This window comes from Xenopus laevis, chromosome 4S, assembly GCF_017654675.1.
Source record: "Xenopus laevis strain J_2021 chromosome 4S, Xenopus_laevis_v10.1, whole genome shotgun sequence".
In the NCBI taxonomy this organism is placed as follows: Eukaryota; Metazoa; Chordata; class Amphibia; order Anura; family Pipidae; genus Xenopus; species Xenopus laevis.
The window spans coordinates 129680691-129706554 of record NC_054378.1 but is presented as its reverse complement, the minus strand read 5'-3'; the positions used below and the strand labels follow the sequence as shown (position 1 = coordinate 129706554).

Genomic DNA, 25864 nt, shown 5'->3' with positions numbered 1-25864 from the left:
TTTGCTTTTCCAAATGGTTCTGTCGTGTTGCCCTTTATTGAGTTGATTTATAATTAGCAAAACTGCAATTTTTTTGCTCTCTTCCATATGAACCATAATCATTATATCTTAATATACAACTCTACAAGCACATGTCTAATGCTCGGTCTCATGTTGGCGCCATATTGTCATTGACCAATTAATTTCATGATGAGAAACATGCTTGCCATATTGTTTAAGGAAACCTAGGGAGTGATTGGTTGCTTGCCTGGATTCCAAAATATTCCACTTTATGGGGCGCCCACACCAGGACATTAGCAGCAATCCCAAAATTCCCATATCTAGTTATGAACACTTTAACTTGCAGTGATCTATACAAGATAGGTTGCATATGGAGGGAGGTACTGTTGGTTTTGGAACTGTTTTTTAAAAAAAGAAGGTTGGTGGCCTGTTGGGAGTTGGGGAGAGTTAGTTCTGATTCCAAATGAAACAAGAAATTCTGGGAGGGAATTCAGGACCAAAAGGTGATCAATTGTGCAAGTTTTTTCTGCAAGTATATCTGTGAATAGAATTTGTGAAATTGTAAAAGACATTCCACGAAACATGCCACAAACCAATCATAATGCTGGGATTTGCCATATGATCTCAGATTTTAGTGGCTGCTTCTTCCACAGTTACAATCATGAGCTAAGCAAGGCAATGACTGGCACCCAACGTGCAGGTAGACACCCCAGAAGCTTCTCTGTTATCAATTCTGGCACATTTAACGCTGAAAATATATTTTTTTTGTTTAGTGCCGTGCTCACAAGTAAAGCAAGCTTTCCTCTCTATTTCACGAGAATTGTACCCTTAGTACATCTGCAATAAATCTCTATCAGCATTTGTGGGCAGAATTATCTATGGCCATGTGTCCATCTGAGCTGAAAAACTTCATATACATGGGGAATACTTTACCTTCTACCCAAATTATAATTAATCAGATGATTAAGTCACCACTAGGTGATTGGCTGAATTTATTGGGGTGAGCCTAGTGATTCAGGGCTTTGCCTTTAAGGCTGTAAAATATTATTTCAGTGGGAGAAAAATGTCGATGAAGGGCATTGGGGATTAGTGTTTGTAGCTGAACCCGTGTGAGTTAGCAGGTCCCAGAGCGGCAGCTGCTGTTTGAATGCGGGGCACGGAATGTTCCTATATATATATATATTGTACTATAGATAACCGCTTGCACTGGATTCACTGGGAGTCTGGCTCTCCTGTATTGACATAGTGGTACATGTGCTGCCAGGGCTCTATTTTACATTGGCTACAACAGGTCAGATTATTGGGGAAATATAACTCTACTATATTAGCCACACACACAGATATTGTCATATACCCAGCAGGCAACCGAAAGGACAATCGTTCAGTTGTAGTTGGATGAATTATTTAAGGTGGCCATACACGGGCATATTTAAGATGCCAGTTTGGTTCCTTTAGGCTTTCTGATGTGCCTCCCTGACCGATATCTGTCCAAAAATAGGCCAGATATGGATCCGGCAGGTTTGATCGAGGACCCCATCGGCTAGTTTATGCAGTCCTCTTCCCATTTGCTTCCATTTCTGTAATCCCTAGGGTTGAACGTTCAGATTAGCCCTATAATACCTTTGGTGGGCATATCGGGAGAAAGGTTTGGCAACCTAGCCAAACAAACGGATTTTATAGTATATAAAATCAGTTTCCACCTTTACTTGGAAACTGCTTGGCAGACAGGCCGTACATGTGAAAACAGAGGTCAAATTTTGTTTAGGATTTCATCATCTCGAAGGTTCATCATTATGTACAGATATTGTTGTGCAAACGAGTCAAAATCATCACAGTTATCTCAATCAGATCCCTTAAAATCATGAGAATTTAGACCATTTGGTGGTTTTTGTGCACTTTCTGGTTTTCTGGAATTTCGCACACAATTCCGTTCAGGGTTCAGGATTCAGACAAATCTGAAAAAAAATGGATTCAATGCATCCCTCCCTCTTACTCAAACCTTGTGATACTTGGGAACCTTGTGCAATGCGGGAATTATATCCTTGGGCTTCTTTGTTTAGAATAATCAAGTAAAAATTGGTGGGAAAATGCTAGGTGACATATCTCATGGGAAATTCTTCAAGAAAAACCTAGAAGAACTTTTGAAATTTATTTTGGAGAGAAATGTGCTGATTTTGGGGAATTTAAGAGTTTTTTTTGAAGACCCAGCTGGGATATAGTTAATATAATCCTCTTGGTGGCGGCCCTGTACTATGGGCAACATCATTCCACAGCCTTTTTCAATGCTTTTGTGCTGAGCGAAATTTAATTTGGTTTTATATTAACACAAAACATACATTACATATACAATATTTCAGCCGACTGCATAGAAGATATACTTTTCACCTAAACGATCCCACATTTAGGTTAGTGAGACAGAGTGTAGAAATGTCAGCAGTGTTTAGCATTCCTTCGCCCGTGCATTTTCTCTGCATTGTCTCGCTACATTTATCATTGCGTTTTATTTTTTTTCTTTTCCAGTTTAATGTAGAAAACAAAACGAGAATCCTTGCATGACTTTTGGGCATCTGAAATAATTGTCTATCTGAAGAATTAGCATAAATAGAGCAAAGGGCATTACGAGGGAATCCCCAGGAGTCTCTCGCTCTTACAAATTATAAATCATATGCCTCATAGTGCCTGAAACAGCTGCTCCGTCCCTAAATAGATCTTTTATAAATTGAACTACTTAACCAGAATAAACCACAAGAACATGAAAATTACGAGTGTAGTGTAAATGAATTATGATAAACCCTACCCTATCTGCAAACTAAGCCCTTCTGTGCTTTGTTTACAATATCGCAAGCTCATAATCAAAACCATACTCATTCTTTTAGATTTCTGTAAATATCTTGTTTCCCAAAGTGGAAAGTTACAAGTTAATCAGTTTTGTCTTGACTTCCCTCCGCCAGTTACAACACGGATGAGGTTTTCATCCGAGAGAAACCAAAGTTAAAAATGGATCAAGCCAAAGAGCTATCGAGTGGCTCCTTCTCTTCTGAGCTCCCATTTTCAGCTGCTGAAGCCAACCGCTCCACCTCCTTGAGTTGCCGCTGGTATTTTGCCATAACTGCTGCGTAGGCACAACCATAAACGGCAGCTGCCAACATCATTAGACAGACAATTCCACAAATGACTCCAGTTATTACCACGGTAGCTATAGCATGCCGTAAGTTGACAGGTCTGGGTTTCGATTTGGGCTCACATTCAGGGTGGCTTCCACCATCAGTGGTGTCCATGTAGTGTCCATACTTTCCATTAGTTTTGTGGTCTGAATTATGGTAGTGAATATTAGCCGGGACAAATGGGGATGACACAGGAGGGCAACTTCTATACATCTCAAAGGGGATTTTCAGCAGATCCTTTCCTTTTCTGTTCTCTGGACTGTTGCAGATCACCTCATCAATGAACCCTCCTGTGGAAACAGAGGAAAATAATGGTTGGTATCTGCTTGTGGCAATATCTGGAATATACACGGTTGTGCACAAAAAGCCTGAAAAGGACAGATGCACACAATGACCACCGCACAAACCCTGAAAGAATGGAGTTCATTATCATCATTTATTTATATAGCGCCGACAAGATACACAGTGCTTGACCTTAGTTATAACAAACAGGGAATCAATGGTGGATAACAACAAGGGTTACAGAGTACAACGGGATTAAAAGGCCCTACAAATTAGAGTTTGTTTGTTTTTAGAAACAATTTGTGATTTTTGATACAGCAATGATTGATCAATTAAGGTACATTGAATAAGCTTCTTTAAACAGATGGGTCTTTAAGGAGCGCTTGAAAGTTTGTAAAGAAGGAGAAAGTCTGACAGCTGGAGGCAGAGAGTTCCAGAGAAAAGTAGAAGCCCGAGAGAAGTCTTGTAGGTGAGAATGGGCAGAAGTGATCAGAGGAGAAGTGAGGTGAAGATCAGAAGCAGATCGAAGGTTGCGAGAAGGAGAGTATTTGGAGATCAGAGATGAAATATTGGGAGGGGTTTCATTGTGTATCATTTGTTTGTGCTGTGGTGGAGCTTGGAGAAGCTTTGGATATGGTGTATACTTGTGCCAGCTTCATGGCGAAGCTTTGGATATAGTGTACACGTGTGCCAGCTTCTACAGTTTTAGATTTAAAAAGACCTTGTAAGATAATGGGGAACATTTACCAAGTCCCAGAAAGAAAATCACTAATGGGCACAAGATAGCACCCCTTAGTGCTCAAGCATGGAGCTGATATCTGCACCTCATGTTGGATCAGAAATCCATAAGAAGGTGTAGAGTGCTGTGTTGTGGAGTGCAGGCCAGTCAATTACGGGCTGCTCTGTATTCATGGTCTGGCCGCAGGTCTCCAAAATGGCAATTTAGACAACATGGCAGGCAGGATGATTACAAAAATGTTCAATCTTTTGCTCTGTATTCCTTTTTAAAGACATATTTATATTAAATGACATTCAGTAAAGTTGGGGTACATTTTTAACCATATCTGTCAAGCTAATGACTTGCGGCATCGTAAAATGTACGTTCTGAAGTTCTTGTTTGATCTATTGTACGCCATGCGGTGTCTGCCAAGATGTTGCTCAGTAAGATCAAAAGTAAAAGAGTTAAAGCCTATTGCCCACACAACTATTATTAAAGGGATACTGTCATGGGGAAAAAATTTTTTTTCAAAATGAATCAGTTAATAGTGCTGCTCCAGCAGAATTCTGCACTGAAATCCGTTTTTCGAAAGAGCAAACAGATTTTTTTATATTTAATTTTGAAATCTGACGTGGGGCTAGACATATTGTCAATTTCCCAGCTACCCCTGGTCATGTGACTTGTGCCTGCACTTTAGGAGAGAAATGCTTTCTGGCAGGCTGCTGTTTTTCCTTCTCAATGTAACTGAATGTGTCTCAGTGGGACATGGGTTTTTACTATTGAGTGTTGTTCTTAGATCTACCAGGCAGCTGTTATCTTGTGTTAGGGAGCTGCTATCTGGTTACCTTCCCATTGTTCTGTTGTTTGGCTGCTGGGGGGGAAAAGGGATGGGGGTGATATCACTCCAACTTGCAGTACAGCAGTAAAGAGTGATTGAAGTTTATCAGAGCACAAGTCACATGACTTGGGGCAGCTGGGAAATTGACAAAATGTCTAGCCCCATGTCAGATTTCAAAATTGAATATAAAAAAAATCTCTTTGCTCTTTTGAGAAATGGATTTCAGTGCAGAATTCTGCTGGAGCAGCACTATTAACTGATTCATTTTGGAAAAATTTTTTTTTTCCCATGACAGTATCCCTTTAACATGTATTTATATAGCGCCAACATATTGCGTAGCACACATTTTATCTGCATTTTAGACTGAAAAAACGTTCACATCAATTGGTTTTGCTATTAATTTTTAGATCTTATTCACTTGGGGAAAAAAATCTGCTGCCAGAAATATTTAAGCAATTGGCTTAGTTCAGGGGAATTTGTGCTGCAGTTTGTGATGCTTACAAAATATTTTCTATTGAATAAATAAGCAGGACCACAAAAATCTTGGAGGAGTAAAATCAAGCAAATGAGACATTATTCTGCATAAATTCTGAATATTATATGTGTTTTCTGAAGTGCAAAGGCATTTTTGACATTATCTGATTCCCCCATTATTTATCAGATGAATGTACATCATTTAATGAACTTTCATACGAAATGTGTGAGTGCCAGAGAGAAAATTCCTACAATACTCAATAAATAGGATCTTGTCGGCTTCATATACTGTACTATCTATAGGATAGGGTAGGGTTCATATACAATCAATAGGAGACAATAGGTTTCATATACAAATCAATAGGAATAGCCATAGGGTTCATATACACTGTAGGGTTCATATAAACAATGAATAGGATACCTTAGGACTCATATACACTGTAGGGTTCATATACAATAAATATGGTACCATAGGGGCCATATATACAGGGGCCATATATACACGGTCAATAGGATACTGTAGGGTTCATATCCATTAAATAGGGTAGAGTAGGGTTCATATACAATGAATATGGTACTGTAGGGTCCATATACACAATCAATAGGATACCATAGGGTTCATGTATAATCAATAGGGTATAGTAGGTTGCATATACAATCAGTAGGATAGAGTAGGGTTCATATCCATTGAATAGGATAGGATAGGGTTTATATATATATATATAATCAATAGCATAATGTAGGGTGTATATATAATCAATAGACTACAGTAGGGTTTATATATATTCAATAACATACCGTAGGGTTCATATACAATGAAAAGGCTACAGTAGGGTTCATATACAATGAAAAGGAAAGTGTAGGGTTCATATCCATAATCAATCAAATACTGTGGCAAATAGTTTATCTTAGGTGTGTGTGTGTTTGTTATTTGTGAAAAACTTTAAGTTGCCTAAAAAAATCTAAATTAATTTGTTCCATACAGTTCTTAAAAGTTGACTGTTTAAAGAAAAAATCCCTGTTGGCTTCTATAGTAGCTCACCAAGTTTTAGTTGCCAAGTTTTATTTTCAATTTTTTAAGATGTTTTTAAGAATTCAAGTTTCTAAAATGCAAAACTAAAAAAAAATCAAAATTGTCCTTCCAGTTCAATAGACCTCTCCAATAGTGTAGGGTGTTCAGCTGCAGCCTTATAGGGGCAAATTCACTAAGATTCGTATGTTGCACCAGGCGTAACTTCGCCGCACTTCACCAGGCGTAGTTTCGCCAGCGCTTCGCAAATTCACTAAAATCCGAAGTTGCACTCAGGGGTAGCTTAAGGTTGCGAAGTTGCGTTAGCATTAATAAGCGAAGTTACGCTAGCGATGCTTAATTTGCATACGGCGCCAAATTCAAATTTCAATGGAGGAATATGTATCAGAACTACACAAGCCTGGGAAACCTTCAAAACATCAAATAAAATGTTTATTGTGCCCCACACATGTGCCCACTGTATAGTTAAGGTGCCATGAGTTAGGAAATGTAGGGGGGAAGGAGGGGAGCCCCAAAAAACTTTTTGATCTTTTTCAGCCTATCACCCATAATATAGAAAACACGCCAGCGTTTTTTGGGACTTAGAAAAAATGTTAACTTTTTTTTAAGAAATCCCTATCTACTCTATTGCACTTCGCCTGGTCTGAGGTGGCGAAGGAAGTCTAGCGTAAAAGGTAGCGTTCAGAAAAATTTGCACGTTAGTGAATTTGTAGTTACATCCGTTGTGCAAATTCGCCAGGCGCAAGGGTGCGAAGTAACACTAGTGAAGTTAAGATAGCGTACGTTAGTAAATTTGCGAAGTAACGAAAATGGCCAACGCTAGCGAATTGACGCTAGCATTAGGCGCTTCGGCGCATAGTGAATTTGCCCCATAGTCACAGAGTCCTCTCTTGTCCGATTCAGCAACTATTTTATTTTAAAAACTGAATAAGAAACTGGATCAGCCAAGGGACAGACTTGGTGCAGATGAAGGGACGGTCCTCTAAGGAGCTTTAAAATGAGTTATGGTTGGAATATTCAGAACCAGTGGAAATAAAGTAACCAGATGAAATATGCAGTTCTGCTACGAAATTATTATTAATCCTTTCCAATCTGTAAATCAAGTAAAACTAAGTAGAAAACAGAATATTATGTGTCAAGTAAGATTTTTAAAAAATACATCATTCTTCCTCGGAGATGTCAGAATCTCCCCCGTGCTGCCATCTTGGCATGTTAAAGTCATATTAGATCCTTTTATTTACAGCCCAAGTCCATAATTTTGTCAAATTACTGACTGTGAGTTGAAGCAGATGGGAAACAGTTGGACATTGTGCAGATGCAGAATTCTGACAAATAACAACATCTCCGCAAGGTCGGAACGTCCAAAGCAGTCAAAATAAAAGTCAAACAAAAGGACAAGTCTATTATGCTGGGTGGGTTTAAACTCTATTGGGGTCATTTATGAAAATCCAAAGCAAGGGGTGGAGCACAGCACTGGAAGGCAGTAGGGCACTCTGTAAACAACACCTTCCTAGACAGGCGGCAAATATGCAGTTCTCTAGTACACGGTGTCCCCCAATATTCCTGGACAGGGCCGCCATCAGGGGGGCACAGGGTGTACAGCCGGACCCGGACATGCAGGAGGGCCCAGCAGTGTTGCACTTTTCGAATTAGCAGGGCCCCCCTTAACAGTGCCGAAGTTCATGCCCCGCCGAAGTGCCTGTCAGGGGGCCTATCGGCTCCCAGTGGGAGTAGTCAGACCAAGGAGGAAGCCCAGGGGTCAAAGTCCAAGTTCGTGGTACAAATTGGGGTCAGGCAAAATTGTAGTCCAATTCCAGGCAAATGTCCAAAAGGCAGGCAGAAAAGAACCAAGGTCAACGTTCAGGCAGGGTCAAAAGTCCAGTAATCAATATAGTTTGAATTATATAGCACCCATGAATGCACCAAACAATTCCTATGATCGGGCATTGAATTTGGCGCCGGTTTGCGTGGCGTCATTGCGCCAGCGTCCTGATGCCAGCGTCACAGCACCGGGGTCACCGTTACCCACCGTTACCCACCGTTACCCACGAGGTGGCTATGGGCGCCGCCATCTGTACGCTGGGAAGGAAAGACGTTCCATCGGGAGCTCCTGTCAGTGCTGAAGACCCAAAGTTGAAGTCCCGAAACCACGAAAAGACCCAAAGTTGAAGTCCTGATGCCACGAAAAAACCCAAAGCTACGAAAGGAGCCAAAGGAAACCGAAGAAGCTGAAGAAGATGTTCCACTGAACACCAATGTTTTTTTTATTTTATTGAACCCCTGACCACCAATGTTTTTGTAAAAACTTTTATGGGGGTACCTGCCGCAATTTTTATTAAATGTGTACAGTGGGGGGGGGCCTGACCACCAATGATTTGGTAAAAACTTTTATGGAGGGCCCACTTTTATGGATTTCTAGCCCACTGGAATAGGGACAAAGCACTCACGTCAAATAACCTCAATATTAACTTTGAATTGGAAGCACCTGGTACCGTTTGTGAAGGCAGTTACCTCTTGAAGACATGGCACTTGTTCTTGGGAAATAACTGCCCCCTGCTGCTATTCCATGGGGCAAGGTACAAATTGAGGAAAACACTATGGGGCAAATTCACTAAGCGCCGAAGCGCCGAACGCTAGCGTTACTTCGCTAGCGTTTGGCATTTTCGTTACTGCGCAAATTCACTAACGAACGCTGGCGTAGATTCGCTAGTGTTACTTCGCACCCTTACGCCTGGCGAATTATTGCTACGGACGTAACTACGCAAATTCACTAACACGCGCAGTGTACTTAACGCTACATTTTACGCTAGACTTCCTTCGCCACCTCAGACCAGGTGAAGCGCAATAGAGTAGATAGGGATTGCTTCAAAAAAAGTCAAATTTTTTTCTAAGTCCCAAAAAACACTGGCGTGTTTTCTATATTATGGGTGATAGGCTGAAAAAGATCGCAAATTTTTTTGGGGCTCCCCTCCTTCCCCCCTACATTTCCTGACTCATGGCAACTTAACTATACAGTGGGCACATGTCTAGGGCAAAATAAACATTTTATTTGATGTTTTGAAGGTTTCCCAGGCATTTGTAGTGATTCTACGTATTCCTCCATTGAAATTTGAATTTGGCGCCGTATGCAAATTAACCATCGCTAGCGTAACTTCGCTTCGCTTAGCGAATCAATGCTAGCGCAACTTCACAACCTTACGCTACCCCTGAGTGCAACTTCGGATTTTAGTGAACTTGCGAAGCGCTGGCGAAACTACGCCTGGCGCAACTACGAATCTTAGTGAATTTGCCCCTATGGCTCCCTTCTGTGTTTTTCTTGCACTCTGCTCTGTGTGTCTCCTTTCCTAGTCCAAATGCAGAAGACCTAAGCATGGGGGAAGGTATTTGTTTTGTGTACACCCTGAATCTACAGGTGTAAACACCCTGCACTTTGTTCTAAGGCATTTCATTTGATTTGTTCCAGTATCTCATCACTATGTAAATTCCATATTATGTGTCTGTAGCCAGATATAATTAGCTAAAGTACAGGCTGAAGAACAGTCACCTCTACCAGCATCAGTAATTAGTGTTCTAGTTCAGTTTGACTCCTTAACCCAAGGGTAAATATCCTTAAGGAAGAGAAAGTAGTACAAAGGCATGGGAATATAAAATACACCTGGCTAGATCATAATAACGTGTATATTGTACAGGTATAGGATCCCTTATCTGGAAACCCAATATCCAGAAAGCTCCGAATTACGGAATGGCTGTCTCCCATAGACTCCATGTTATCCAAATAATCCAAATTTTTAAAAACAATTTCATTTTTCTCTGTAATAATAAAACAGTCGCTTGTACTTGATCCCAACTAAGATATAATTAATCCTTATTGGAAGAAAAACCAGCCTATTGGGTTTATTTAATGTTTAAATTAATTTCTAGTAGACTTAAGGCATGAAGACCCAAATTACGGAAAGATCCATTATCCGGAATGGATCTCCCGATATCCGGAATGGATTTCCCGATATCCAGAAAGCTCCGAATTACGGAATGGCTGTCTCCCATAGACTCCATGTTATCCAAATAATCCAAATTTTTAAAAATGATTTCATTTTTCTGTGTAATAATAAAACAGTCGCTTGTACTTGATCCCAACTAAGATATAATTAATCCTCATTGGAAGCAAAACCAGCCTTTTGGGTTTATTTAATGTTTAAATTAATTTCTAGTAGACTTAAGGCATGAAGACCCAAATTACGGAAAGATCCATTATCCAGAAAACCCCAGGTCATTATGTGTATATATATATATATATATACCAACCATAGAGATCTACAGAAATGTTTTGGACACAAGGGGGGGGGGGATCCCTCATGACAAATAATAAGGCCCCTCTTTTATATCCACAGTAACTTGCATTCTTTCAGAGTTCTCTTGGGATGAAATATCTTGGGGCCACAGAAAGAGCAGAGTTATAGAAGAGCAATGCTTCAATGTGTTCCGAGAACCAAAGAAAAGAAATTCAATCTTTCAGGTCAAAAATGTAATTAAATGTTTGGCTGATGAGCTGTGAAAGTGTATTAGGGAGATCTGTTACTTTGGCTTCTCATGTAGAGATGTTTGTATAAGGAATCAGATCGTTGGCACGTATGGGGATACTGCAGGAATAGCTTTTGTTAAATAGTTGAACCCCAATGCTGATATTGTAGACAGTGAGAAAAAGGAAAGTGTCATCTTTTAATTGTATCATTTCTTCACCACTTGAGAGCTTCTTCTCTGTATATTTGTATTTATACATATGGGAGGAGGAGGTGCCATATTGATTCCCTTAGACAGTACAGTATGAGAGTATAGCTTATTGTGTGCCCAGAACATTCCTTCTCTGTATATTTGTATTTATACATATCGGAGGAGGAGGTGCCATATTGATTCCCTTAGACAGTACAGTATGAGGGTATAGCTTATTGTGTGCCCAGAACATTCCTTTTCTGTATATTTGTATTTATACATATGGGAGGAGGTGCCATATTGATTCCCTTAGACAGTACAGTATGAGGGTATAGCTTATTGTGTGCCCAGAACATTCCTTCTCTGTATATTTGTATTTATACATATAGGAGGAGGAGGTGCCATAATGATTCCCTTAGACAGTACAGTATGAGGGTATAGCTTATTGTGTGCCCAGAACATTCCTTCTCTGTATATTTGTATTTATACATATGGGAGGAGGAGGTGCCATATTGATTCCCTTAGACAGTACAGTATGAGGGTATAGCTTATTGTGTGCCCAGAACATTCCTTCTCTGTATATTTGTATTTATACATATGGGAGGAGGAGGTGCCATATTGATTCCCTTAGACAGTACAGTATGAGGGTATAGCTTATTGTGTGCCCAGAACATTCCTTCTCTGTATATTTGTATTTATACATATGGGAGGAGGAGGTGCCATATTGATTCCCTTAGACAGTACAGTATGAGGGTATAGCTTATTGTGTGCCCAGAACATTCCTTCTCTGTATATTTGTATTTATACATATGGGAGGAGGAGGTGCCATATTGATTCCCTTAGACAGTACAGTATGAGGGTACTTATAACTAGTACTGCACTTATAATGTACTGTACTTATAACTAGAGTGTGAGGGCATAGCTTGTCATGCAGATGAAGTGAAGTTTCCAATTGCACGACTAAGCTTCTCTCAGCAGAAATCTAAGGAAGGACAATCCAAGTGTTCATAATCATCTCGCGCTGCCATGGCAATAGATGTAAGCAATATGGCTGATGAGGCAAAGAGGGGCACTGCACAAAATGAATTTCTGTCATTACAGAACTAAGTAAAACCAATGAGCCCTATGACAAATGGCACCTAGAGCATGTCAAGCCAACTCTTGCTTGTGAACTTTGTTGCCCATCAATGAAGCAATGAGGTTGGGTTTCAGTGTTGACAGACCATCAGCTGTGTGTCTAATCTGCCAGTGACTCCTGTTTCTGAATGTGGGGGGTACTTTCCTCACCCGTTAATGGAAGAAGCTTCTTCCAAAGCAGCTTCTTTGGGATCAACTCAGTCTGCTCATGGGCTTGGCAAGCAGATCAGTTGCTTCATAGGGCTTTATGGCACAGGATTGTCTGAATCCTAATCCTGCAAAAGGTTATGGGGTTTGGTGCATCCCTAAAACATGTTGATGACTTTAGATAACCAAGTGTCCTACACACAAGTCCTCTGTAGATTCAGAGGGTTTGTATTTGGTTCAATAGAACATTAATTGGGTTATTTATCAAAATCCAGTTCTTTCAGATTTTTTTAAAATAAAGAATAAGGTCCAACCAAACTAGAATCCACGATTTGACCTTATTTATTAAAAAAGCGCGATTTAATCTGATCGGGGACAAACTTGATAAAATCGAGTGAAAATCTAAATCGTACTATGTTTTTCAGTGTTTTTCCTAAACCTACGATTTGTTTGGGCTTTTTCTTGAAAAGCCTGAATTTTTTGGATTGTTGCCCGAAAAGTCCCAAATGGTAGGATTTTTAGGCTAATTCCAGTGCAGACCACAGAATTCCAAATAGGATAGGGACCTTTCCAATTGACTTATATATGACCTCAGTAGGTCTAAGACGCCAAATTTGTGGATTTGGATTTTTTCCATCCTCTGGGATGTGTATTTTTTCCACAAAAAATATCTGATTTTATTGTAAAAAAAAATCTTGAATTTTTCGAGTTTTTGGCATTCAGACTTTAATAAATAACCCCCTTAATGCATTATTCAGCCAAATCTTCTGTGAAATATTCGACACTTGGCCGAATCAAAAAAAGATAGATTTGGTTCATCGTTACCAGTGTCACACCTCCAGCTTAAAGTGGATGCAGAGTAATAACTATCCCATTAGTATAAAAACCCCTGACCTTTATATAAAAAGTTCTCCAGCCAGAGTTTGAGGCCCATTGACTGACAGTTGCACTGCCAAGGATTGGATCTGACTAGAAGAACCTTCAGATGTGTAAGTGATTCCAGTAAAGATCTGTTGACCCGTTGTATCTGATTGTGCTTCACTGCGAGATACGTCAAGTTCCTCGTCTGATCGCCCAATGATTCCGGCAAAGTGTTGAGGCTGTTATAGGACAAATCCAACTTTTTTAGATCATGAAGAGACGCAAACACTCGTGGAGACAGCACCGAAATGGAATTATTGGACAAGTCTAAGACCTGAATTCCAGAGATGTTTGCGAAGGTCGTGAGATTGAGGCTTCGGATCTGATTTCCCTGTAAATAAAGTGTCTGGGTTTGATGGGGCACCTGTGCTGGGAATTCCACAAGCCCTTGATAGCTGCAGTCCACTGTGCGAGAAGATGGCTGGCACGAGCAAACGTCCGGACACCCCCATGCCGCATGAAAAGCCAAAATGATGCTTGAAGCCAACAGAAGTCCACCTGAATAAAATACAAAATAAATTAAACAGGGCTGCTCAAATGGATTCATTTATATACACGCGTAATTGTATTCTGGTTTGGCCCACACCACACTTTTCACAGTCAAAGAGGCATATGATATTAATCATTTCTAGATAACTGGGAATTTCAAATCCGACTGCCAAAAAAAGAAATCATTTGAAAGATGAATGTACTGTATACTACTGTATATTGTGTTAGAAGCCCATTAGCTTACTTTCAATGTGTCAGTGCAACTTCCCAGGGATTAAACCATTTGTAATTTCCCAACAATAAGAAACAATGAAAAGATAATGGCATTAGACCGCAACGATGTCTCGCTGAAATTAAAAAACCCGCCGCGGCATAAGGACTGGGTGAAATCCTGCACTATTTTAATTATGGATGTTGTGTTCGGATTACAAGCACAAGAGTTGTGTTATCTAATAGCCATGTTTACCCACCGGAGATCACCCGATCCTTCAGCAGTTTTTCTCTATGGGGAGTCGTTGAGAAGGGAAATAAAGAGGTTTTTCGGCGAGTTGATAGGTTTATAACACATACCTCATCCAGGCCGTGTCACTGAACCATCAACGTTTTTAAAAAAAATATCTCGCGTTCCAAGTCTCCGAATACTATTAATATTAATGCACGTCGACTTCCAGCTTGATATTGTATCTCAAAAATATGATTATGGGCCGCAGGGGGAAGTATGGGGATCTGGTTATCTAAAGCGCGGCTGTTCATTGAGATAAGGTCATCACTGTTTATTCTCCACAAGCATTAGACCAGGTTTAAAAGCTCAGATAGTCGTTTTTTTCTGTTTTATGTATGTCCAAATGTGCTGAGGGACATTCATCAGTTTCCAAAACTTTTAAAAGGAAAAGCTTCCTAAGTAGTAGTTGAGTACCTGCCATTTTGTGTGCACAAATGGTTTCCCTCGGCTTTATATAGGAGAGTGGAGTAAATGGGGGCCCAGCAAAGTTAATTCACTGCTTTTTCAAAAACCCCTTCAGTGTTTCTAGGTCAACCTATTAATTGCATTACAGACTCCCTGCTTACCCCCTGTAAGCTTCCATCAGAGTATTCTACTCCAACCCATTGCCTGAGATCCCCAGCCCCAGCCATTGCCTGAGACCCCCTGTATGCTTCCATCAGAGTATTCTAGCCCCAGCCGTTGCCTGAGACTCCCTGCCTACCACCTGTATGCTTCCAGTAGAGTATGCTAACCCCAGCCATTGCCTGAGACCCCCTGCCTACCCCTGTATGCTTCCATCAGAGTATTTTAGTCTCACCCATTCCCTGAGACTCTCTGCCTACCCCCTGTATGCTTCCATCAGAGTAGTTTAATCTCACCCATTCCCTGAGACTCTCTGCCTACCCACTGTATGTTGCTATTATAGCAGTTTAAGTTGGCTTTTTTGATATATTTGTATTTTTCCTTTGCAAACCTACATGTTAGTTAAATCCCCCATTGCCAGTTCATTCCTGGGGGGTCACAGTTCATGTCAACTGGTGAGTTCCTTCATCAAAGTAATGACAATGACTTAACAATAGCAGGTTTTATAATTTCCATATATCAGTGTTTGATCACCTGCAAAAGCATCATTGTTACCCCAGGGCAGCAGTATTTACCCAATCGCTCTCTGTATATAACACTGCTCTTTTTATGGCCCATATACTCGCGATTCATGCGACCCCGCTTACACAAGTAACTAAATGCCCACATTCGTAATGCTTTAGAGACGTGCCAGGTATTCAAGTCTCTTTGAAATATTAATGTGATTATTATGGGAATAAGAACTATGTGTATGCCTGTTATGAACCAAATATTGTCGGGGTTCAGGGGGGGATGGAATTTGCGGTTCTAAAATATTATCAAAAACTTGGCAATGTCACTCGGAGGATCTCTAATTCTGAGTGGCACTGTAGCCTAAGCCTCTCTCTGTTCCAAAGGAATTTGCAAGTGCTCGCTCCTGATTACTGCGAGCGCCGACTCCTTTCATCCCAAAGCCAACTTTGCTTTCTGAGTGGTTGAACTTGTCTATTACCTACTGTGAATACATTTGTCAAGTGAAATTGTTAAAATGATAAATGAGGCCACGAGCTCACAATGGCATATTTCATACATGAAGTTGTGACCTCCACTCAAGGTCTCTGACCGTGAATAAGATCTTTAACTCACAGTAGGTATAAATACCTTGCTTGGCTCCCCCCCAACCAACTCTTGAGCTAATGTATTTGTAAGGACGTTGAGGAGAAAATGAGATCTAATTCAAATCAATCCATCGCTTGTAGAGTCTCAGCTGTCTTTTCCTAGAGCAAGGCCTGGGGCAAAAAAGGCTTCATAGGACACTTTATTTTAGAAAGTAACAATGGCATACCTTTGGATGCAGGAGCATGAAGGCAATTGTACTGCAACAGCTGAGGGACCACAGATTGACCTACTGTCCTAATACCAGAATCCTGTGCTACATTCTTCATCTTGCCCTACTGTTACCATATTGCCCTACTGCATCTATCTTTTCTTATTGATATCATCCTGTCCTACTGTCTCCATTTTTACCTGCCGGTTTTATCTTGTTCTAGTGTTGCCAGACTTTCATCATTGCCCAAAGGATAGATAGACACACAGATCAATAGACAGATAGACCTACTTTGTGGAACAGGGGAGCCCTTTCCTGTTTCAGCACAATAATGTCCCATGCACAGAGCCAGGTCCGTACAGAATGGGTTTGCTGAGATGGGAAGAACCTGGCTGCACAGAGCCCTCAACCCAATTGAACCCCTGTGGGATGAATTGGAACCTCGACTGTGAGTCTGATCCCCAACATCAGTGCCCAACCTCACTCTTGTGGCTGAATGGAAGCAACTCCCAGCAACTAGTGGAACCTTCCCAAAAGCACTGGGGTAGTTATAGCAGCAAATTGGGGACAACCCAACTAAACCCCTGTGAGATGAACTGGAAACCAGTTATTGAAGGTTTCCTTCTTAGTCCCAATTCTAGTAATACAACTAATGATGCATGGTTCACACATGAGGAAATTCAAAAGAGACTAGAACATGTTAAGATTAACAAAGGTCCGGGGCCAGATGGTATTCATCCCAGGGTAATTAGCAAGCTTAGCTCTGTGATTGCCAAACCTCTTTACTTAATTTTTCAGGATTCATTGAGGTCTGGCATAGTGCAGAGAGACTGGCGAATTGCTAATGTGGTGCCTCTATTCAAAAAAGGATCCCGTTCTCAGCCTCAAAATTATAGGCCAGTTAGTCTAACATCAGTAGTGGGAAAGCTTTTTAAAAAGGTTATTAAAGGATAAGATACTGGACTTTATAGCAAATCATAATACTATGAGTGTATGCCAGCATGGTTTTATGTGTAATAGATCTTGCCAGACTAACTTAATTTCTTTTTATGAGAAGGTAAGCAGGGACCTCAATTCTGGGATGGCAGTGGATGTGATTTACTAAAGCACTTGATACAGTGCCACACAAAAGGTTACTGGTTAAATGAAGGAATGTTGGCCTGGAACATAGTATTTGTACCTGGATAGAGAACTGGCTAAAAGATAGACTACAAAGAGTGGTGGTAAATGGAACATTTTCTAATTGGACCAGTGTTGTTAGTGGAGTACCGCAGGGCTCTGTACTAGGTCCCTTGCTTTTCAACTTGTTTATTAATGACCTGGAGGTGGCCATTGAAAGTACTGTTTCTATTTTTGCAGATGATACTAAATTGTGCAGAACTATAGGTTCCATGCAGGATGCTGACACTTTGCACAGTGATTTGTCTAAACTGGAAAACTGGGCAGCAAACTGGAAAATGAGGTTCAATGTTGATAAATGCAGGTTATGCACTTTGGCAAAAATAATATAAATGCAAGTTCTACACTAAATGGCAATGTGTTGGGAGTTTCCTTAAATGAGAAGGATCTTGGGGTCTTTGTAGATAACAAGTTGTCTAATTCCGGGCAGTGTCATTCTGTGGCTACTAAAGCAAATAAAGTTCTTGTATAAAAAAGGGCATTAACTCAAGGGATGAAACATAATTGTGTCTCTTTATAGGTCCCTGGTGAGGCCTCATCTGGAGTATGGGGGCAGTTTTGGACTCCAGTCCTTAAGAGGGATATAAATGAGCTGGAGAGAGTGCAGAGACTAAGTGCAACTAAACTGGTTAGAGGGAGGGAAGAGTTAAATTATGAGGGGAGACTGACAAGGTTGGGGTTGTTTTCTCTGGAGGGGACATGATTAGACTTTACAAGTACATTAGAGGACATTATAGACAAATAGCAGGGGACCTTTTTACCCATAAAGAGAATGACGTACCAGAGGCCTCCCCTTCAGACTAGAGGAAAAGAAGTTTCATTTAAAGGAACAGAGTAGGGGGTTCATCACAGTCAGGACAGTGAGGTTGGGGAATGCACTGCCGGGTGATGATTCAGTTAATGACTATAAGAGGGACTTGATGATTTCTTGGACAGACATAATACAAAGGCTATTGTGATACTAAACTCTATAGTTAGTATAGATATGGGGATATATCATTTATGTGACAGTAGGGAGGGGTGTGTGTATGGGGCTGGGTTTTCATTTGGAGGGGTTGGACTTGATGGACTTTGTCTTTTTTCAACCCGATTTAACTATGTAACTAAATAACTATGTAACCCCGACTGTAAGCCTGATCCCCAACATCAGGGCCCAACATCAATTTTGTGGCTCAATGGAAACAACTCCCAGCAACAATGTTCCAACATGTAGTGGGAACATTCCCAGAAGCACCGGGGCAGTTATAGCAGCAAATGGGGGGCAACCCAACTGAACCCCGGCTGTGAACCTGACCCCCAACATCAGTGCCTAACCTCAGTAATGGAAAGTACAGACGTACAGTACAGAATACAGATCCCAGGACAGAACTGCCCTCTGCACTCTCTGCCAGATTAAATATATGATACACAATGTAGGGGGGGCACTCACTAGACACCCAACACTCACCTCCTGGGAGAGCAACACAGCGGGCAATGCATATAAAGAAAGCTCTTCCCATTCTAGAAGGTCTAGGCTAGAAGTCCGAAACACAGGGCTCTTTGTGCCCATTTATTTCACTTTGTACAGTGTCCCAAGTTTAAGATATATATAAATACATATATGAGAAGAAGCATTTGTACACTAGACAGCAAAATATGTGGAACACTTGTATGCAACTAATGCTGCTCTCTGAGACCTCTGCAGAGGCCGACTGTATCTTGTAAATCAAGAGCATTTCTGGAAAATGACTGATGTGGGTCAGAGATGTTTCTGGTTCTGTTCTCACCTTTCATTGCGACTACCCTGAGAGCAGGATCTCCCGAAACCAAGGAGAGGAAAAGTGCAGGAAAATTCCTACTAGGAATGGTTATGTGTCCATCTTCTCAAGGTGTCCCTCATGGAAGAATATCTGCTCCTTTTGCTCCGTTTCCGAAACCGAGAGGCCCATCACAAGCTGAGCTGCTTATTCTTGTATGTTCCAGCCTGGTTCTTCCCCTTCACATAAGAAAGAGAGAGACAGTGATTGTGTCTCCTTCACTCACTCAACAGGCCAGAGAGTGACTGTCAGATCAAGTTGGACAGCTGTAGCCTGCAAATCCCATCCCTAGTACTAACCCCTTCCCTTATTTAATCTGCCTGGAAAGCAGGTCACACAATAAAGCTGCCTTTTTAATCCCGTGTCCTTTTCTAAATTCTTCTGAAATATTAGTCATGCCTATCAGCCCCAGCCAGATCAGATGACTCCCAGCCTTTATTTTGGGAATTGTGGCCCATGAATAGAGGCACTGGGGCGTGACTGTTACTAGACGTTGTTAATTGCAAGGGGAACGTGATGCACTTGTTTGCACTCCTCTCAGTCAGACCTTGGACTGGATCAGGGTGACATGAGTATTACAGGGAGTGGGCCCATTCTAAGTCACTCATTTACATCTATCTGAGCTCATTCAAAGCACTTGCATCAATTACACAGTTTGTATAGGGCCAAGTGACAAGGGCCCCAAAGACAAGAGGAACGTTTTGGAAGGGTTAAAGTCTGCTCTGCTCTCATTTACGTACATGGGGTTATTTATTAAATGAAATACTCGAAAAATGTATGCTTTTTTTACTATAAAATCAGAATTTTTCGTGGAAAAAAACCAAATTTTTTTAAATTTATTATAACCTTTATTTATTATAACCTTCAACCTGCTGAGGTCCTGTTTCAGGGTGTCAAATTAAAAAAAATTCAGTTTTTTTGCCTGACAATCCAAAAAAGTTGCAGTTTTTCCCCATTTGAGTTTTTTTATGATAAATAAGGGCAAATCGTGGATTCTAGTTTGGTCAGACTTTTTTTTATTTATTTAAAAATTCTGAAAAATTTGGATTTTAGTAAATAACCCCCTCAGTGTCCAGCTTGTGCCCAGAGTCTTGGGTTATGTTCTTCTATGGGGACTTCCACCAACAGCCTCAGTCTCTAATGGTTCTTTCAAAACAATTCTCAACAGTTTACAACGTTGAGAAAACTGGACAGAATTTCAGCCACACAGACGCAGTAAGAGAGACACACGAGGAAAGTTACTTCAGTTGTATGATGACATCAGAAGCCGGCACAATGTTGTCATTGGAGTTATGGCGCCAGGGAAGGGTTATTGCATCACTTAGATGCAACTTGTCTGAAATTCTGTCCAGTTTTGTCAACGTTTTAAACGTTTTTAAACAGACCTTTGAAAAGCTGAGATGTCCAGTTCAGAACTACATGGGTGAAACCCTATCTCTAGCTATATTCTGCCTGAGGAGTAAGCCCAGTCCTTTAATTACAGGCATGGGATCTATTATACAGAAATCAGTTATCCAGAAAGCTCTGAAATACAATGTTAACAATTTTTGATTGATTTGCTTTATTTTTGTTACTGTAATAAAAAGAAATTAGCTGCACTTGATAATACCTAAACCACATTAATTAGTGATGGGCGAATTTATTCGGCAGGCGTGAATTCATTGCGAATTTGCGTGTTTCACCGCGGTCGATCGAATAAATTAGAGAAATTGCGCAAACATTCGCTGGCGACAATTAAAGAACACCCATTGACTTTAATGCACGTCAGAATTGTTGCCAGCGTCAAAATTTGCATTTCGCAGGACAAATTGGCCCATCACTAATGTTTATATGAGTATCTAAGTATTTTAATGGTTTTCATTTATTGGCCAAATTATTGTTCAGGTTTCACAAGGCTAAAATCCGCACAAAGTTGAGACGCCAACAAGAGCTTACAAAAACCAAACTGTTTGGGTCAACCCTAGACACCATTGTGTTGCTTGTGTGGCATCTCTTCACAGTCAGAGGCAGCTGTTGGTACAAGTTGCAGCAGTAAAAACATTTTGTGTGACACACGAGGAAAGTTACTTCAGTTGTTTTAACTATAACTAGTTACTGAAATAAGTACTTGTATCTCTCACTTACAGGACAATGGCTTCTCTTCTCCTTGTTCCAGTTGGATGAGGAGTTACTGTCTGATACTGTGAGGGTCACACTGCGAGGAGTGGTCTCATTTATAAGCCAGGCTGACGCTCTCTGGGTAGACAGCACCCATGGAAGAAATTTGGAGCAACTTCAGTAATGGGGAAGGGTCATTTATTTTAGAGACTGAAGCTGGTGACAGGCCACATGCTCTTGGGGAAAGCTGGAGGGTTGAGTCTCTGAACCTTAGTCAATAAAAACCTTCCAAGTCTTGTCCCTTGCAACGTAGCCAGGACACAGCCTTTCAGTTGCAGTAATTACCTGCAGTATTCTGCAAAGTTTTTACCCATAATGCTGCATTTTCCCTATTCGTTATGTGGGGGTACCCATAAAACAGTTTATACACAACTTGCACTCATTTTACCAGTTTGGTGCTAAATAAGTCACATTTGTGGGGCGAAGGCATGCACAGTGTTCCTTCATGTTCCTGTAGCCAAACATACATTCAGTACCATTGCTCTGGACTGGAGCTGAATCTTGAGGATGTATAATTGGCCACAGAGACATAAACGAGCAATTTGTTGGTCTCTTCCCATGATGCCTTGAGTGAGGGTCTAAGCCAATTTTTTAATTTAGGGGAATGCTATGAGTATGGCATGTTGCCAGCAAATTCAAATGTAAATTGCCTTGTCTCTTTTGTAAAGAGAAGTGCATTCTAGAAGCTACGAGTCCCTCCTTGACTTGTATATTTTCTGCTTTATCTTATTCTTTTAAAGATCCTTGTAAATATTGTGTCCCCGCCATAATCTCCAGTCCCCCCGGCTAAAGCAGCACCTCTAATTTATTCCCTTGCTGCCGTCAACTGTCCAAAAATATGAGTAATATTCCAGTGTATCTGACTGGGGCATTTACTAGGAGGCAGCTGTCATTTCTCTCCACATCTGGGTGCTTGTAAATTGGGCAGAATTGTAAAATAGGATATGGGTGCAGGTGTAGGGGGCCAGGGATTGTCCATAATTGCATTGTGATACTGCCACTTTGAGTGTGTACATACCTTGCTCTGGGTATGTTGCAGATATATTCATAAGTACCATGAGAATGGATGGGATGATCAGGTCACACTGGATGGTTTTGTCTTCTTAATGTTAAACCTCAGGGTTCTTCATCTTAGATTCTTTATGTTTCTCCTGTGACCACACATGGCCAGAACAATGGTAGGCAGAAGAGACACGTCCTAGGAAACAAAGCTTGGGGGGGCCAGGCACGTACTTTCTCGGTTGCTTTGCCTACCCCTAGTCCAGTCAATGACGCCTTACTGAGGATTTCCGCTCCACCAAGTGCTCCTATGTGCTCCTTATCGCACAAGTTTGTTGTATGCGCACATCCATGTGCTTTTGTTTGTGCGCCTCGGTGCCTAAGAGCGATGGGGTGGGAGCGGCACGTCCCTCTGGGTTTTCCTAGGTCACCCAGCCGGCCTGGCACAGTGACCAGATGTAGGTCTCAGAACAAAATGAAGATAATAAAAAGACAAGCCAAGCAAACTGAAACTATGCAAAACTCACTCCATGTTGGGTCAGAGGAACCACCTGACAATTTTACTTCCTGGGTGGAGAAATTTATTTCCTGGTCTTGAACCCCTGTCAAAGATGTAAAATCAGCCTCTATGGACTGTTCTTAATACAGGTATGGGACCTGTTATCCAGAATGCTCAGAATTTGTGGTCTTCCAGATAAGGGATCTTTCATTAATTTGGATCTTCATACCTTAAATCAGGGGTCCCCAACCTTTTTTTACCTGTGAGCAAATTTCAGATGTAAAAGGAGCTGGGGAGAAGCGCAAACATGAAAAATGTTCCTGGCGGTGCAAAATAAGGGTTGTGATTGGCTATTTCATAGCCTCAATGTGGACTGACAATCTACAGGAAGCTCATTTTGGCAGTACACCTCGTTTTCCTGCAACCAAAGCTCGCCCACAAGCTATTAATTCATAAATAAGCACCTGCTTTGAGACAACAGGGAGCAGCATCCAAGGGGTCAGAGAGCAACATCCAAGGGGTCGGAGAGCAACATCCAAGGTGGTTGGAGAGCAACATCTAAGGGGTTGGAGAGCAACATCTAAGGGGTTGGAGAGCAACATCTAAGGGGTTGGAGAGCAACATCCAAGGGGTTGGAGAGCAACATCTAAGGGGTCAGAGAGCAACATGTTGCTCACAAGCCACTGGTTCAGAACCACTGCCTTAAGTCTACTCATCATGTAAATGTTAAATAAAGCCAATAGGCTGATTTTGCTTCCAATAAAGATTAATTATATCTTAGTTGGGATCAAGTACAAGTTACTGTTTTATTATTACACAGAAAAAGGAAATCATTTTTAAAAAACTTGAATTATTTTATTAAAATAGAGTCTATAGGAGACAACCTTCCCATAATGCAGAGCTGTATAATGGCTCCTATATCTGTACCATCCTACCATGATGTATTTGTCATTGTACATTCCATGATGTGACTGCTCTTGAAGTAAAGCAACTCTCCAGTCACAGAAGTTCTGCTGCCTAAATGCAGCTTTGTGTGAGACCACACTCTTATATATCTCCTATTAAATCAAATGTTACTCTCCCTATTTTAAGCAGCAGTTTGTTGTGACAGCTGTTGTGTGTCTGTTGTCTCTGCCTCTAACTGCTAATGTGAGTGCCCCATCTCCTTACAGGGAGCGTCTCGTTCTTTGGATTGTATCAAGGACTCATTGGAATCAGACTTCCAAATTCCCAAGGACTGCGCTCACCCCCCTCCCCCCCCATTCTACTATAGATTTAAGGTGTGTGTTCCACTTACGGGAAGACCCATTTCCAGAAATCTCCAGTTTCCAAGAAGCAGCAAAATAAATCCCCTACATGGGAGGAAGATATTTCAGAATTACATTTTTTTTTTAAATTACCCAATTTAAATAAACCTGAAAATTTCAATTGTGCGCTTTCTTTTGAAGACTCAAGTTGAAATATAGGCAGAATTCTAGTATTCTAGTTTTTCAGACGGAGATTTGAGATTTTTACCATGAAAATCTCAGAAAACGAGCTCAGACTCAAATGTTGATTGATTTGCCCCTGATATAGAGCTATACACATTAAAGGGGTTATTTATCAAAATCCAATTTTTTCTGAAAATGTAAATAAAAAAAGTCCGACCCAACTAGAATACATGATTTACCATTATTTATCATAAAAAAAAAAACACGAAAAAAAAGTATTGCAAAAACTTCTTTGGATTGTCACACAAAAACAGCGACTTTTCGGTCAAAAGTGTTCATGAGAATGTTTGGATTAACGTACGAAACCCAGCGCAGACCATAATATCACCAAATTGCACGTATGACATCTGCCATTGATTTCTACAGGACCTCTACAGTTTGAAAATGGAGTGTTTTCGGATTCTGACTTTTTGCATCCTAGGGGTGTAATAAATCTTGAAAAAAAAAAATTCCACTAAAAACTCTGAGTTTTTTGTATTCGGACTTTAATGAATAACCCCCTAAATATTCTGGCCTCAGTACCGAATCTTTGTATAATGTAATCAAAGGCTTGATCAAACCGCTGCTGAGGTTACACTGGGATACTTAGTGGGAGGGTTCACTCAAGTGGTGGGAGGATTGTGGGACCACAAGGAAGGATAACCCCTTAGCTCACTTGAGGAGGGTTATTCTTGACCACAGATGCAGTGCGCAAAGTGCAAGTTCAAGTGCAGTCGCCATGTTTTTTCCCACAATGCAGCGTTTTCCCAAAATTCTAGCATTGTTATGTTCATGAGGGAAGTTGTGGCTGATCAAAAATGGTCAAAAATGAATGCTCTGGTGCTTGCACCTGTGCAAATGTGCTTTGCCTATTGTTGCAGGGAGCTGAGGGAGCCCCAAAGTTACCATTGTTCTGGGGTGATGATAGCTCAAGGATTCCCCTGCATCAATAGGTACGAATTCACTTATTTACCATAAATAAGTGTTTAGAAGTGATTATTGTGTGTAGAAATCTAATACTAAAGATTTTTTTTCCCCTAATACTCAGAGATTAGAGTTACCACCTGGCCCGTATTTCACCAGCCTAGCCAGAGGTCTTCTTCTCCTCTCCACCACCTCCAACCTTACTCTGCTAGCTTTTGGCTCTGGCAGCTTCCATTTATAGGTGCACAACTGCTCCACCCCTTTTGTGACATCAGAGGTGGGCGGGTTGGGTGCTGATATATAAATGGAGGTGTTTGTCGGGTTAGGGTCATGTGCGGGTTGATTTTGTTGAGCCACATATCACTAACAGCCACTTACAAACCAGGTGATCCGGGCCTGCATCAATCTTCTCAGTTGCATGAAAAAATAGGGATTGATGATTATTAAAAGAAAATTTACTTGTGAGAAAAGTTTTGACAAGTTTTGGAATGAAAATTGCAATGCCAGGAAAAAATTTTTTTTTTTTTACCTGTAAAAAAAAAATAGCAATACATAGAAAACT

The 25864-nt window shown here is 40.8% G+C and overlaps 1 protein-coding gene across 1 annotated transcript; it reads right to left on the bottom strand.

The window, feature by feature from the left end:
* Positions 1–2286: 2286 nt before the first annotated feature.
* On the bottom strand, positions 2287–19485 carry lrtm1.S (leucine-rich repeats and transmembrane domains 1 S homeolog). The gene is given in 3 exon segments (NM_001095098.1): positions 2287–3454; positions 13392–13916; positions 19225–19485. Coding segments are annotated over 3 exon segments (984 nt in total). The 5' UTR covers positions 19232–19485; the 3' UTR covers positions 2287–3002.
* Positions 19486–25864: the final 6379 nt, after the last annotated feature.